At 42.3% G+C, this 14192-nt stretch overlaps 1 protein-coding gene across 1 annotated transcript in view; it reads right to left on the bottom strand.

The window, feature by feature from the left end:
- Positions 1 to 9175, bottom strand: part of ptchd1 (patched domain containing 1) — a 114333-nt gene extending 105158 nt beyond the window's left edge. The window contains exons 1-3 of the mRNA XM_052513337.1: positions 8150 to 9175; positions 7929 to 8047; positions 6742 to 6843 (exon numbers count right to left, since the gene is read on the bottom strand). Of these exons, the coding sequence (XP_052369297.1) occupies positions 6742 to 6843; positions 7929 to 8047; positions 8150 to 8236 (308 nt within the window). The 5' untranslated portion in view covers positions 8237 to 9175. The remainder of the gene's footprint in view (positions 1 to 6741; positions 6844 to 7928; positions 8048 to 8149) is intronic.
- Between the last annotated feature and the right edge of the window lie 5017 nt (positions 9176 to 14192).

The raw sequence follows: 14192 nt of genomic DNA, 5'->3' as shown, positions 1-14192 counted from the left end.
TACTGTGATTATTATTATTTGACCAAGCTGGTCATTTATGAACATTTGAACATCTTGGCCATGTTCTGTTATAATCTCCACCCAGCACAGCCAGAAGAGGACTGGCCACCCCTCATAGCCTGGTTCCTCTCTAGGTTTCTTCCTAGGTTCCTGCCTTTCTCAGGAGTTTTTACTAACCACCGTGCTTCTACACCTGCATTGCTTGCTGTTTGGGGTTTTAGGCTGGGTTTCTGTACAGCACTTTGAGATATCAGCTGATGTAAGAAGGGCTTTATAAATACATTTGATTTATCTTCCTTGAGACGTTTCTACAACTTTTGAAGTCCACCTGTGGTAATTTCAATTGATTGGACATGATTTGGAAAGGAACAGACCTGTCTATATAAGGTCTCACAGCTGGCAACCTGGCCAAACTGAACAATCGGGGGAGAAGGGCCTTGGTCATGGAGGTGACCAAGAACCTCATTGGACTCTATGTAAACTGGAAACCACATATACTGATGCTGCATTTATTATAGCTGGGGATTTTAACAAGGCTAATCTGAAAACAAGGCCCCCTAAATTTTATCAGCATATTGATGAGCTACCCGGGCTGAAAAAACCCTGGATCATTGTTACTCTAACTCCCGCGACGCATACAAAGCCCTCCCTCGCCCTCCTTTCTGCAAATCTGACCACGACTCCATTTTGTTGCTCCCAGCCTAGACAGAAAATAAAACAGGAATCTACAGTGTTCAGGTCTGTTCAACGCTGGTCCGACCAATCTGATTCCACGCTTCGATCACGTGGACTGGTGACGATAACAACACCCACCCGTAGCACGCGCTCCAGCAGGTATATCTCACTGATAATCCCCAAGCCCCAACACCTCATTCGGCCGCCTTTCCTTCCAGTTCTCTGCTGCCTGGAACAAAATGCAAACATCGCTAAAGTTGGAGACTTTGATTTCCCACACCAACTTTAAACATCAGCTATCTGAGCAGCTAACCGATCGCTGCAGCTGTACATAGTCCATCTGTAAATAGCCCACCCAATCTATCTACCTCATCCCCATACTGTTTTTATTTATTTACTTTTCTGCTCTTTTGCACACCAGTATCTCTACCTGTACATCATCATCTGATCATTTATCACTCCAGTGTTAATCTGCTAAATTAAATTATTAGCTCCTATGGCCTATTTATTGCCTCCTCATGCCTTTTGCACACACTGTATATAGACTCTCTTTTCTTTCTTTTTTCTACTGTGTTATTGACTTGTTAATTGTTTACTCCATGTGTAACTCTGTGTTGTCTGTTCACACTGCTATGCTTTATCTTGGCCAGGTCGCAGTTGCAAATGAGAACTTGATCTCAACTAGCCTACCTGGTTAAATAAAGGTGAAATAAAAAATTTAAAAATGTTCTGCATAGCGTCGAACAACAACATGGATGTATACTATGATTCGGTGAGCAAGTTCATTAGCAAGCGCAACGGTGATGTTGTACGCACGGCGACAATAAAAACCTTCCTCCCCTACCAGAAAACGTGGATTGATGGCAGCATTTGCTCAAAACTGAAGGCACAAACCACTGCTTTTAATCAGGGCAAGGCGACCGGAAACATGACTGAATACAAACATTGTAGCTATTCCCTCCGCAAGGCAATCAAACAAGGTAGGCGTCAGTATAGAGACAAAGTAGAGTCGCAATTCAACGGCTCAGACAAGAGAGGTATGTGGCAGGGTCTACAGTCAATCATGGATTACAAAAAGAAAACCAGCCCCGTCGAGGACCCCGATGTCTTGCTCCCAGGCAGACTGACAAACTAAACAAATTACTTGCTTGCTTTGAGGACGATACAGTGCCCGCGACCAAAACCTGCAGACTCTCCTTCACCGCAGCCAACATGAGTAAAACATTTAAACGCGTTAACCCTCGCAAGGCTGCCGGCCCAGATGGCATCCCTATCCGCGTCCTCAGAGCATGTGCAGATCAGCTGGCTGGTGTGTTTACGGACATATTCAATCAATCCCTATCCCAGTCTGCTGTTCCCACCTGCTTCAAGAGGGCCACCATTGTTCCTGTTCCCAAGAAAGCTAAGGTAACTGAACTAAATGACTATCACGATCATGAAGTGCTTTCAGAGACGAGTCAAGGATCATATCACCTCCACCCTACCTGACACCCTTGACCCACTCCAATTTTCATAACGCCCCAATAGGTCCACAGATGCCGTAATCGCAATCACACTGCACACGGCCCTAACCCATCTGGACAAGAGGAATACCTATGTAAGATTGCTGTTCATCGACTACAGCTCAGCATTTAACACCATAGCACCCTCCAAACTCGCCATTAAGCACGAGACCCTGGGTCTCGATCCCGCCCTGTGCAACTGGGTCTTGGACTTTCTGACGGGCCGCTCCCACCCCATCTCCACCCCACTGATCCTCAACACTGGGGCCCCACAAGGGTGCGTTCTCAGCCCTCTCCTCTACTCCCTGTTCACCCATGACTGCATGGCCATGCACGCCTTCAACTCAATCATCAAGTTTGCAGACGACACTACAGTGGTAGACTTGATTACCAACAACGACGAGACGGCCTACAGGGAGGAGGTGAGGGCCCTCGGAGTGTGGTGTCAGGAAAATATCCTCACACTCAACATCAACAAAACAAAGGAGATGATCGTGGACTTCAGGAAACAGCAGAGGGAGCACCCCCCTATCCACAACGACGGGACAGTCATGGAGAAGGTGGAAAGTTTTAAGTTCCTCGTCGTACACATCACAGACAAACTGAATTGGTCAACCCACACAGACAGCGTCGTGAAGAAGGTGCACCAACGCCTCATCAACCTCAGGAGGATGAAGAAATTTGGCTTGTCACCAAAAACACTCACAAACTTTTAGAGATGCACAATCGAGAGCATCCTGTCGGGCTGCATCACTGCCTGCTACGGCAATTGCTCCGCCCACAACAGCAAGGCTTGCCAGAGGGTAGTGAGGTCTGCACAACACATCACCGGGGGCAAACTACCTGCCCTGCAGGACACCTACACCACCCGATGTGACAGGAAGGACAAAAAGATCATCAAGGACATCAACGACCCAAACCACTGCCTGTTCACCCCGCTATCATCCAGAAGGCGAGGTCAGTACAGGTGCATCAAAGCTGGGATGTTTTTCAGGGACTGGGAGAATAGTCGGGATCAAGGGAAAGATGAACAGAGCAAAGTACAGAGAGAGATCCTTGATGAAAACCTGCTCCAGAGCGCTCATGACCTCAGACTGGGGTGAAGGTTCACCTTCCAACATGACAACGACCCTAAGGACACAGCCAAGATAACGCAGGAGTGGCTTCACTACAAGTCTCAATGTCCTTGAGTGGCCCAGCCAGAGCCCGGACTTGAACCTGATCTAAATATCTCTGGAGAGAACTGAAAATAGCTGTGCAGTGACGCTTCCCATCCAACCTGACAGAGAGGATCTGCAGAGAAGAATGGGAGAAACTCCCCAAATACAGGTGTTCCAAGCTTGTAGCGTCATACCCAAGAAGACTCGAGGCTGTAATCAATGCCTAAGGTGCTTCAACAAGCTACTGAGTAAAGGGTCTGAATACTTATGTAAATGTAATATTTCCATGGTTTATTTTTAACACACGTTTGTCATTATGGGGTATTGTGATGTCATTATGGGGTATTGTGATGTCATTATGGGGTATTGTGATGTCATTATGGGGTATTGTGATGTCATTATGGGGTATTGTGATGTCATTATGGGGTATTGTGTGTAGATTGATGAGTGAAAAACATATTTAATCTGTTTAAGAATAAGGCTGTAATGTGGAAAGGTGAAGGGGTCTGAATACTCTGAATGCATTGTAATAGTAAATAATATGTAGATAAAATGTATAACATACTAGATCATGTGTATAATACGTTGGTAATAGTAGAGACAGAGATATTAGATAGTGGTCGTAGATAACATGAAGATAATAGTAGAGACAGATATTAGATAGTGGTCGTAGATAACATGAAGATAATAGTAGAGACAGAGATATTAGATAGTGGTCGTAGATAACATGAAGATAATAGTAGAGACAGATATTAGATAGTGGTCGTAGATAACATGAAGATAATAGTAGAGACAGAGATATTAGATAGTGGTCGTAGATAACATGAAGATAATAGTAGAGACAGAGATATTAGACTAATAGTAGATAATGGTAGATAATAGTAGATAATAGTAGATAATAGTAGAGACAGATATTAGATAGTGGTCGTAGATAACATGAAGATAATAGTAGAGACAGATATTAGACTAATAGTAGATAATGGTAGATAATAGTAGATAATAGTAGATAATAGTAGAGACAGATATTAGATAGTGGTCGTAGATAACATGAAGATAATAGTAGAGACAGATATTAGACTAATAGTAGATAATGGTAGATAATAGTAGATAATAGTAGATAATAGTAGATACTAGTAGATAATAGTAGAGACAGATATTAGACTAATAGTAGATAATGGTAGATAATAGTAGATACGAGTAGATAATAGTAGATAATGGTAGATAATAGTAGATAATAGTAGATACTAGTAGATACTAGTAGATAATAGTAGAGACAGATATTAGACTAATAGTAGATAATGGTAGATAATAGTAGATACTAGTAGATAATAGTAGATAATAGTAGATACTAGTAAATAATAGTAGATACTAGTAGATACTAGTAGATACTAGTAGATAATAGTAGATAATAGTAGAGACAGATATTAGACTAATAGTAGATAATGGTAGATAATAGTAGATACTACTAGATACTAGAAGATACTAGTAGATAATAGTAGATACTAGTAGATACTAGTAGATACTAGTAGATACTGGTAGATAATGGTAGATAATGGTAGATAATAGTAGATACTACTAGATACTAGTAGATAATAGTAGAAACAGAGATATGAGACTGTAATTGTAGATAATAGTAGATAATAGTAGATAATAGTAGATAATAGTAGATAATAGCAGAAACAGAGATATGAGACTAATAGTAGATAATAGTAGACAGAGATATTAGACTAATAGTAGATAATAGTAGATAATAGTAGATAATAGTAGATAATAGTAGACAGAGATATTAGACTAATAGTAGATAATAGTAGATAATAGTAGATACTAGTAGATAATAGTAGATAATAGCAGAAACAGAGATATGAGACTGTAATTGTAGATAATAGTAGATAATAGTAGATAATAGTAGAGACAGAGATATTAGACAGTAATAGTAGATAATAGTAGATATGTAGATAATAGTAGATAATAGTAGAGACAGCGATTTTAGACAGTAATAGCAGATAATAGTAGATACGTAGATAATAGTAGATATTAGTAGAGACAAAGCTATTAGACAGTAATAGTAGATAATAATAGATACTAGTAGATATGTAGATAATAGTAGATACTAGTAGAGACAGCTATTAGACAGTAATAGTAGATACCAGTAGATACTAGTAGATATGTAGATAATAGTAGATATGTAGATAATAGTAGATATGTAGATAATAGTAGATACTAGTAGAGACAGCTATTAGACAGTAATAGTAGATAATAATAGATACTAGTAGATATGTAGATAATAGTAGATACTAGTAGAGACAGCTATTAGACAGTAATAGTAGATACCAGTAGATACTAGTAGATATGTAGATAATAGTAGATATGTAGATAATAGTAGATATGTAGATAATAGTAGATACTTGTAGAGACAGCTATTAGACAGTAATAGTAGATAATAATAGATACTAGTAGATATGTAGATAATAGTAGATACTAGTAGAGACAGCTATTAGACAGTAATAGTAGATAATAATAGATACTAGTAGATATGTAGATAATAGTAGATACTAGTAGAGACAGCTATTAGACAGTAATAGTAGATACCAGTAGATACTAGTAGATATGTAGATAATAGTAGATATGTAGATAATAGTAGATACGTAGATAATAGTAGATATTAGTAGAGACAAAGCTATTAGACAGTAATAGTAGATAATAATAGATACTAGTAGATATGTAGATAATAGTAGATACTAGTAGAGACAGCTATTAGACAGTAATAGTAGATAATAATAGATACTAGTAGATATGGAGATAATAGTAGATACTAGTAGAGACAGCTATTAGACAGTAATAGTAGATACCAGTAGATACTAGTAGATATGTAGATAATAGTAGATATGTAGATAATAGTAGATATGTAGATAATAGTAGATACTTGTAGAGACAGCTATTAGACAGTAATAGTAGATAATAATAGATACTAGTAGATATGTAGATAATAGTAGATATGTAGATAATAGTAGATATGTAGATAATAATAGATACTAGTAGATATGTAGATAATAGTAGATATGTAGATAATAGTAGATACTAGTAGAGACAGCTATTAGACAGTAATAGTAGATAATAATAGATACTAGTAGATATGTAGATAATAGTAGATACTAGTAGAGACAGCTATTAGACAGTAATAGTAGATAATAGTAGAAACAGAGCTATTAGACAGTAATAGTAGATAACAGTAGATAATAGTAAGTAATATTAGATACTAGTAGATATGTAGATAATAATAGATACTAGTAGAAACAGAGCTATTAGACAGTAATAGTAGATAAGGGTAGATACTATTAGATACTAGTAGATATGTAGATAATAGTAGAAACAGAGCTAATAGACAGTAATAGTAGATAACATACCTGTTGACAGGAAACAATGAGTCCACCAGGTTTCCTTCTATCTTTGCCAGACTGTGTTTAGGAACCAGGAGGGACTCCACGTTACCTTCCACTCTATACCGACTGAAACGCACACACACGCACACACACACACACACAATAGCAGAATAACTTTGTGCAACATGTCATCATGTAGGAGTCTGCTACAGGCCTGCACCAATCATCATGTAGGAGTCTGCTACAGACCTGCACCAATCATCATGTCATCATGTAGGAGTCTGCTACAGACCTGCACCAATCATCATGTAGGAGTCTGCTACAGGCCTGCACCAATCATCATGTAGGAGTCTGCTACAGACCTGCACCAATCATCATGTCATCATGTAGGAGTCTGCTACAGACCTGCACCAATCATCATGTAGGAGTCTGCTACAGGCCTGCACCAATCATCATGTAGGAGTCTGCTACAGACCTGCACCAATCATCATGTCATCATGTAGGAGTCTGATACAGGCCTGCACCAATCATCATGTAGGAGTCTGCTACAGGCCTGCACCAATCATCATGTAGGAGTCTGCTACAGACCTGCACCAATCATCATGTAGGAGTCTGCTACAGACCTGCACCAATCAACATGTCATCATGTAGGAGTCTGCTACAGACCTGCACCAATCATCATGTCACCATGTAGGAGTCTACTACAGACCTGCACCAATCATCATGTAGGAGTCTGCTACAGGCCTGCACCAATCATCATGTAGGAGTCTGCTACAGACCTGCACCAATCATCATGTAGGAGTCTGCTACAGGCCTGCACCAATCATCATGTAGGAGTCTGCTACAGACCTGCACCAATCATCATGTAGGATTCTGCTACAGGCCTGCACCAATCATCATGTAGGAGTCTGCTACAGACCTGCACCAAACATCATGTCACCATGTAGGAGTCTACTACAGACCTGCACCAATCATCATGTAGGAGTCTGCTACAGACCTGCACCAATCATCATGTAGGAAGGAGTCTGCTACAGACCTGCACCAATCATCATGTAGGAGTCTGCTACAGGCCTGCACCAATCATCATGTAGGAAGGAGTCTGCTACAGGCCTGCACCAATCAACATGCTGTGGCCCTTCATGCCATGTGGCTTCTTTTTCTGAATATAAAAATATAACATTGAGCTCTGTATTTTTAAGTGTGTCTGTTACCTGAAGCTGGCCCCCAGCAGGACAGACACCAGTACTGGGGCGGAGGCGAAGAAGACTGGGTGGCTCGCCACGAACCGACCCAGAGCCTGGAAAGAGCTCCTCAGGCCTGCCTGCAACACCTGAATCACACACACACACACATAGATACACACACAAACACATGAACATCCTTTCTCTCTCTCACACACACACAAACATCCTTCTCTCTCTCACAAACACACCTGGCGCAGCATCCTCCTAGCGCGCTCTGGACACAACGTCTTGAGCCTCTCCCACCAGCGAGAGGAAACAGCGGGCACGCCGACCATCAGGTGCACACAGCATCGGGTCCACAGGCACTACTGTCCCAGTGTTCTCCGGTAAACAGACAGAAAGACAGACAGGAAGACAGACAGGAAGACAGCCTAGTTGTCCCTGGTCAGACAGCTTCTTTTCAGAGCTTCACTCATCAGAGCCCCTGGCGGCAGACTGTAGCTCCAACAGATAAATAACCTGCAGATCTCTGTCTTTCTCTTGCTCTCTGTCTCTCGCTATATATATATATATATTCCCCCTCTATTTCTCTCTTCCCCCAACTTGCTCTCTTTCCCCCCACTTCCTCTCTTTCCCCCAAATCTCTGTCTTTACTCCCTCAACTCTCCCTCTCTCTACAGGTTGGGTGCAGCAGATAGTAGACACGGTAGCCTAGAGAGCAGCAGATGCCGGGAGATAATGGCACTTCTATAGAGACAGCTCCATAGATAGACGACAGAACTCGAACTAACCTACATGGGTAAATGAAGGCAACAGAGACCCAGTGAAAGCAGCCAAGAGAAGCGATAGCCTGTCCTTAAAGCAGCTAGATGGTGACGTTATAATCCAGAGTGGGCGCAGTGGGTCCCTCATATCTCCCGCCTCATCCACCCTTCTCTGGGTGTAGCCAAGATAGATCAAATCGCTAGTTTAGCACGGTAACTCGGTAATCCAGTAGCACTGGCCCAGAGAGTGCAGGCTCGGTAAAACTAGGTGAAAAAAAGATTCCCCGGTGTGTGTAGGTGATGTTATCCGGTTAGGAAGGGCTGCAGCGGTAAAGGCTTTGTCATCGCCTCCTCACGCGCTACTGCCCCATTATCACCCCGGTGGCTCCACGCCACTCTCTCTTCCACTGGCCGCTCCTCTCCGTTGTCTTCACGCTCTAACAAACTGACATCACTAATTACCGGCTGTCTGGCAAACAGTGATTCCGTTACTGATGCACCTCTTCCCGCGCCCCGCCTCTCTCTCGCCTCGCTGGTAATGCAGAGACTCAAACTCCGAATATCATTTTTTTCAGGCAGTCACTGGGAGCGCCAGCCTCTTTCTCTGTAACTGTTATTAGTTACCAGCTAAAATATTACAATCAGATTACAGATACTTTTCAAAAAGTACATAATTACTTGTACTTTTACATTCAAAAGAATATTTGTGAGAAAAAAAATCTGACATTCAATAAATCATTGAAAAAAAGTCACACGTTTAAATTAAATTGGTTAAATTTGTTCCACCTGAGGGAGAACACAAGTCAGAGTCTAATATGATGACACACAAAATGCATTTGATGGATCCTTTTGTCTTCTTCTAATGCCTCTCAAGGGGAAAGTAATCCAAAAGTAACTGAATGTAATCAGATTGTGTTCTCCCTCTCTCACTCTCATCACTCTGTTTGGTTCTGACCCTTGTGATATTTAGCTCCAATCTCACTGGTCACTCTGAGTGCTGCTGTACTGTATGTTTACTGTTGGAATGTATTTAGCTGTTTCCATAGCGACCAGACAGACCACTTCTTCTTTGACAAGCTCTGGTTCCCATGGTGATGGCTCCTGGTGCTATGGTGACACACACAGAGCGAAGAGAGAGGGCGAAGAGAGAGAAAAGAGAGAGAGCAGAAAGAGAAGAGAGAGCAGAGAGAGCAAAGAGAGAGAGCGAAGAGAGAGTGAAGAGAGAGCAGAGAGAGGGAAGAGAAAGCAGAGAGAGAGCACAGAGAGAGAGCAGAGAGAGCGAAGAGAGAGCAGAGAGAGCAGAGAGAGAGAAGAGAGAGAGACTGACACAATTAGACCCAAACAAATCATGACTTGACACATTGGAAAGGAATAACAACAAAAAAACAGAACGAACTAGAATGCAATTTGGCCCTAAACAGAGAGTACCTGCCCACTGTGACTGACCTAAACTTAAGGAAAGCTTTGACTATGTACAGACTTAGTGAGCTTTGCTATTGAGAAAGGCCACCGTAGGAAGTCCTGGCTCTCAAGAGAAGACAGGCTATGTGCACACTGCACACAAAATGAGGTGGAAACTGAGCTGCACTTCCTAACCTCCTGCCAAATGTATGACCGACCATATGTGACCCAGAAAACTAGGTGTATGTCGCAAGTTACGACTTCACAGGAGAGCCGTTTGAACGTAAAAAAATATGTTTTTTCTCAAATGTTTTTTGGCAGAAATGCCTTCTCGAACAAGTGAATTTTCATGTGCCTTAATAACAAACTTGTATGCCATCTGTAAATACGAATACAATTGTTAAATTACGAGCCTTGTTGGTTAAGCCACAGAAAAAAGTAGCCAAAACTAGCCATGATTGGCTGAGATAATGAGTGGGCAGGACATGCCGAGAGAGGAGTTGATTAGTCTACCATATTGAAAGCTTCTGTCTATTTGATCTCTGTGTTTGTAATCCTGTCGACCATTTTTTTTAAATGTATTGTGTCGTGGAGCTGCATCCTCCACTTTCTGGAGGATCAAGTTTTGAAATCAGTGTAATTAGAGTATGATAGCTAAAGAGATGGAGAAAACACCTGTCTCTGGATGACATCTTCAAACTAAGGGCAACCGTGGTATGGCATCCCTGACAGGGAGACGTGTCCATCATGTATGATGATGTATACAGGTCAGATAGATAGCTACATTTTCAGATATTACATGTATCTAAATTTTGATAGAAAGTGGTTTCATTTCAAGCTAAAGTGTACTGTTAGCTAGCTAGCTACGATTAGCTGGCTGGCTCCCTAGCTGACGTGTGTGATCTTAAACGTTGTTTACCTAGCTAGGTTCATTGTGTACCAAGCTAGCTTGTTATATGTCTTATGTCTTAAGCTTAAGCTAAAGTGTACTGTTAGCTAGCTAGCTAACTTTAGCTGACTGTCTCCCTAGCGGACGCTATTATTTGTTTTCCAGAGCTGTTTGCTTTTCTATTTAGAGCCTAATGTTAGGCATTGTTGGCACTTTGTTCATTGTTGTTTAACTAGTTAACATTAGGTGGCTGGCTCGTTAGCTAACGTTATGTGATGTGTGTACAACACCCGTTGAATATGGCCTGCGTCAGTAAACGTCTGCAAAAAACCTTATACTCACAAACACACTCTCTCAGCCAACGCTGCTGTCCCATGTTATCGAGACACTAAAGCACAGGACACTTCCCATTACACACTGTGTATTTACACACTGGATCCCATCATAATATTTCTACTACTGTAAATGTGATTTTAGTTACACTGTTCATAGGGGCGGCAGCGTAGCCTAGTGGTTAGAGCGTTGGACTAGTAACCGAGTTCAAACCCCCGAGCTGACAAGGTACAAATCTGTCGTTCTGCCCCTGAACAGGCAGTTAACCCACTGTTCCCAGGCCGTCATTGAAAATAAGAATATGTTCTTAACTGACTTGCCTGGTTAAATAAAGGTAAAATTAAACAATTAAAATTAAATACACATGGCATATTTATTTATATACTGGATTCTTAACATAGCTTACTCTAGTGTATCTACTGCTGTACATATTATTCTTAGTTTATCTTGTATAAATTCCCAGTGATTGCATTTTGATACTGCTACAGTGCTATTTGGGTTGTTAATTGGATTCGTCCTGCCTTTTTGTATTTATTTTTCTTGACATTTTAATTGTTTGACATTTTACTGCATTGTTAGGAGCTAGCATTTCATTGCACCGCTTCATTGCACCGCTATAACACCTGCTAAACCAATAAACTTTGATTTGATTTGTTAAAGCAAAAGAAAATCCCATGACTGAACCTCATCTCAGATGGATTGTCTGGGGCCAAGTTAAACCCCTCTTTCATGTAAAAACAAAAGTCATGACCATCATGCTTTTAGGGAAAGAGGATAATTTTGTACATGTAGTAAACTGTAAGTAATTCCAGTCCCCTTGCTTAAGGGGTCCGCTGTCCTCCCCGGTATAATTAATTTATGTAGAAGGACTGAGAAACTCAGTTCTGTTGACTTTTTAGATTAACATTCTACTCCAAAATGAATTAAAAAATCTAAAATTATATTTAAAATATGAGCCCAATAACTGATGCAACATAGTGACTATGAATACATGGGCTGAAGTATGGGGTTGTCAATTTGCACTTACCCTGTTGGATACCAGAGACATGGACTGTTCTCCATGATCCCGTCCGGCATGTGGTACTGATGCATCAAGGCTCTCACAAACAGACTCCTAAACAGCTTCTATAAGACTGTTATATGGCTAACAACTACTGCTCTCCCTCTCCCACAGACTATCCACACTGACTCTATGCCCATCCACAGGTCTCTACCCACTCAGACAAAAACCTACGCTGCTGCTACAAAGAGTATTGATTAGATTTAGTACTCCATTACACTGCTGTTCAATGATTATTGATTGTCATTACAATTAGTATCAATCTATTTATCCTGCTACTGGTCACTATTACTCCTGTTTACATGTATATATTACCGTTAGTATCTATCTATTTATATAAGGTACTGACACTGACCTGTATAACCAACCACTCCAGTACATTGAATAAGGTACTGTCCTGTATAACTAACCACTCCAGTAACCCTGAACATTGAATAAGGTACTGTCCTGTATAACCAACCACTCCAGTAACCCTGCACATTGAATAAGGTAATGACACTGGGGCCTCCCGAGTAGTGCAGCGGTCTAAGGCACTGCATCTCAGTGCTAGAGGCGCCACTAAAGACCCGGGTACGTTCCCAGGCTGTATCACAACCGGCCGTGATTGTGAGTCCCATAGGGCGGTGCACAATTGGCCCAGCGTCATCCGAGTTAGGGGAGGGTTTGGACGGAGGGCTTTACTTGACTCCTTGCGCTCTAGCGACTCCTTGTGGTGGGCAGGGCGCCTGCGGCTGACCCCAGACGTCTGTTGGACGGTGTTTCCTCCACCCCATAGGTGCAGCTGGCTTCCGGGTTAAGCTGGCAGGTGTTAAGAAGCGTGGTTAGGCAGGTGCTGTTTTGGAGGACACATGACTCGACCTTCGCCTCCAGAGCCCGTTGGGGAGTTGCAGAGATGAGAAAAGATCCAAATTGGGGAGAAAAAGGTGGTAAGAATAAATAATGGGTACTGACACTCACCTGTATATACAACCACTCCATTACCCCTGGACATTGAATAAGGTACTGACACTCACCTGTATATACAACCACTCCAGTACCCCTGCACATTGAATAAGGTACTGACACTGACCTGTATATACAACCACTCCAGTACCCCTTATAGCAGAGTCTGGTAACCCAGGGAACACTCGAAAGGCGAGAGCCCAGTGGCCGAGCAGGGAAGGGTGCTCCGGGCGTACTCCACCCACACGAGTTGCTGGCTCCAGTTTGTGGGATTGGCCGAGACGAGGCACTGAAGAGTCGTTTCCAGGTCCTAAATGGCAAGCTCGACTGACCATTGGAGAACGCCTTCCAGAATCGAGACGAGAACTGAGGACCACGATTGGAGACCATGTTGGCTGGAAGTCCATGGATTCGGAAGACGTGCTGCACCATGAGCTGGGCCGTCTTCTTGGCTGAAGGTAACTTGGGGAGGGGAATAAAATGGGCAGCTTTAGAAAACCTATCCACAACTGCAAAGGATGGTGGTGTTGCCATCAGATGGAGGGAGACCAGTGACAAAGTCCAAGGATATATGGGACCATGGGTGGTGAGGAACAGGGAGTGGTTGAAGGAGGCTAGCCGAAGCATGACGCTGAGTCTTGTTCTGAGCGCAGACAGTGCAGGTGGCGATGAATGAGGAGATGTCAGAAACCATAGTGGGCCACCAAAAACATTGTCGGATGAAAGCCAGATTCCGGCCGAAGCTGGGATGACAGGTAAGCTTCGAGGAATGGGCAGGACCAGCGAGAGGGCCGTATAAGCGACGAACATCCGGTTATCTGGAACCCCCTCCTGCACCTTGCGGATCAGGCTCTTCATTCCCCAGACAAGTGTAGCAGTGAGACAAGAGGTAGGGAGGATGG

Source organism: Oncorhynchus keta, unplaced genomic scaffold, assembly GCF_023373465.1.
Source record: "Oncorhynchus keta strain PuntledgeMale-10-30-2019 unplaced genomic scaffold, Oket_V2 Un_scaffold_1004_pilon_pilon, whole genome shotgun sequence".
NCBI lineage: Eukaryota > Metazoa > Chordata > Actinopteri > Salmoniformes > Salmonidae > Oncorhynchus > Oncorhynchus keta.
The sequence above is the reverse complement of the archived record's forward strand: the minus strand, read 5'-3'. Positions and strand labels throughout refer to the sequence as shown.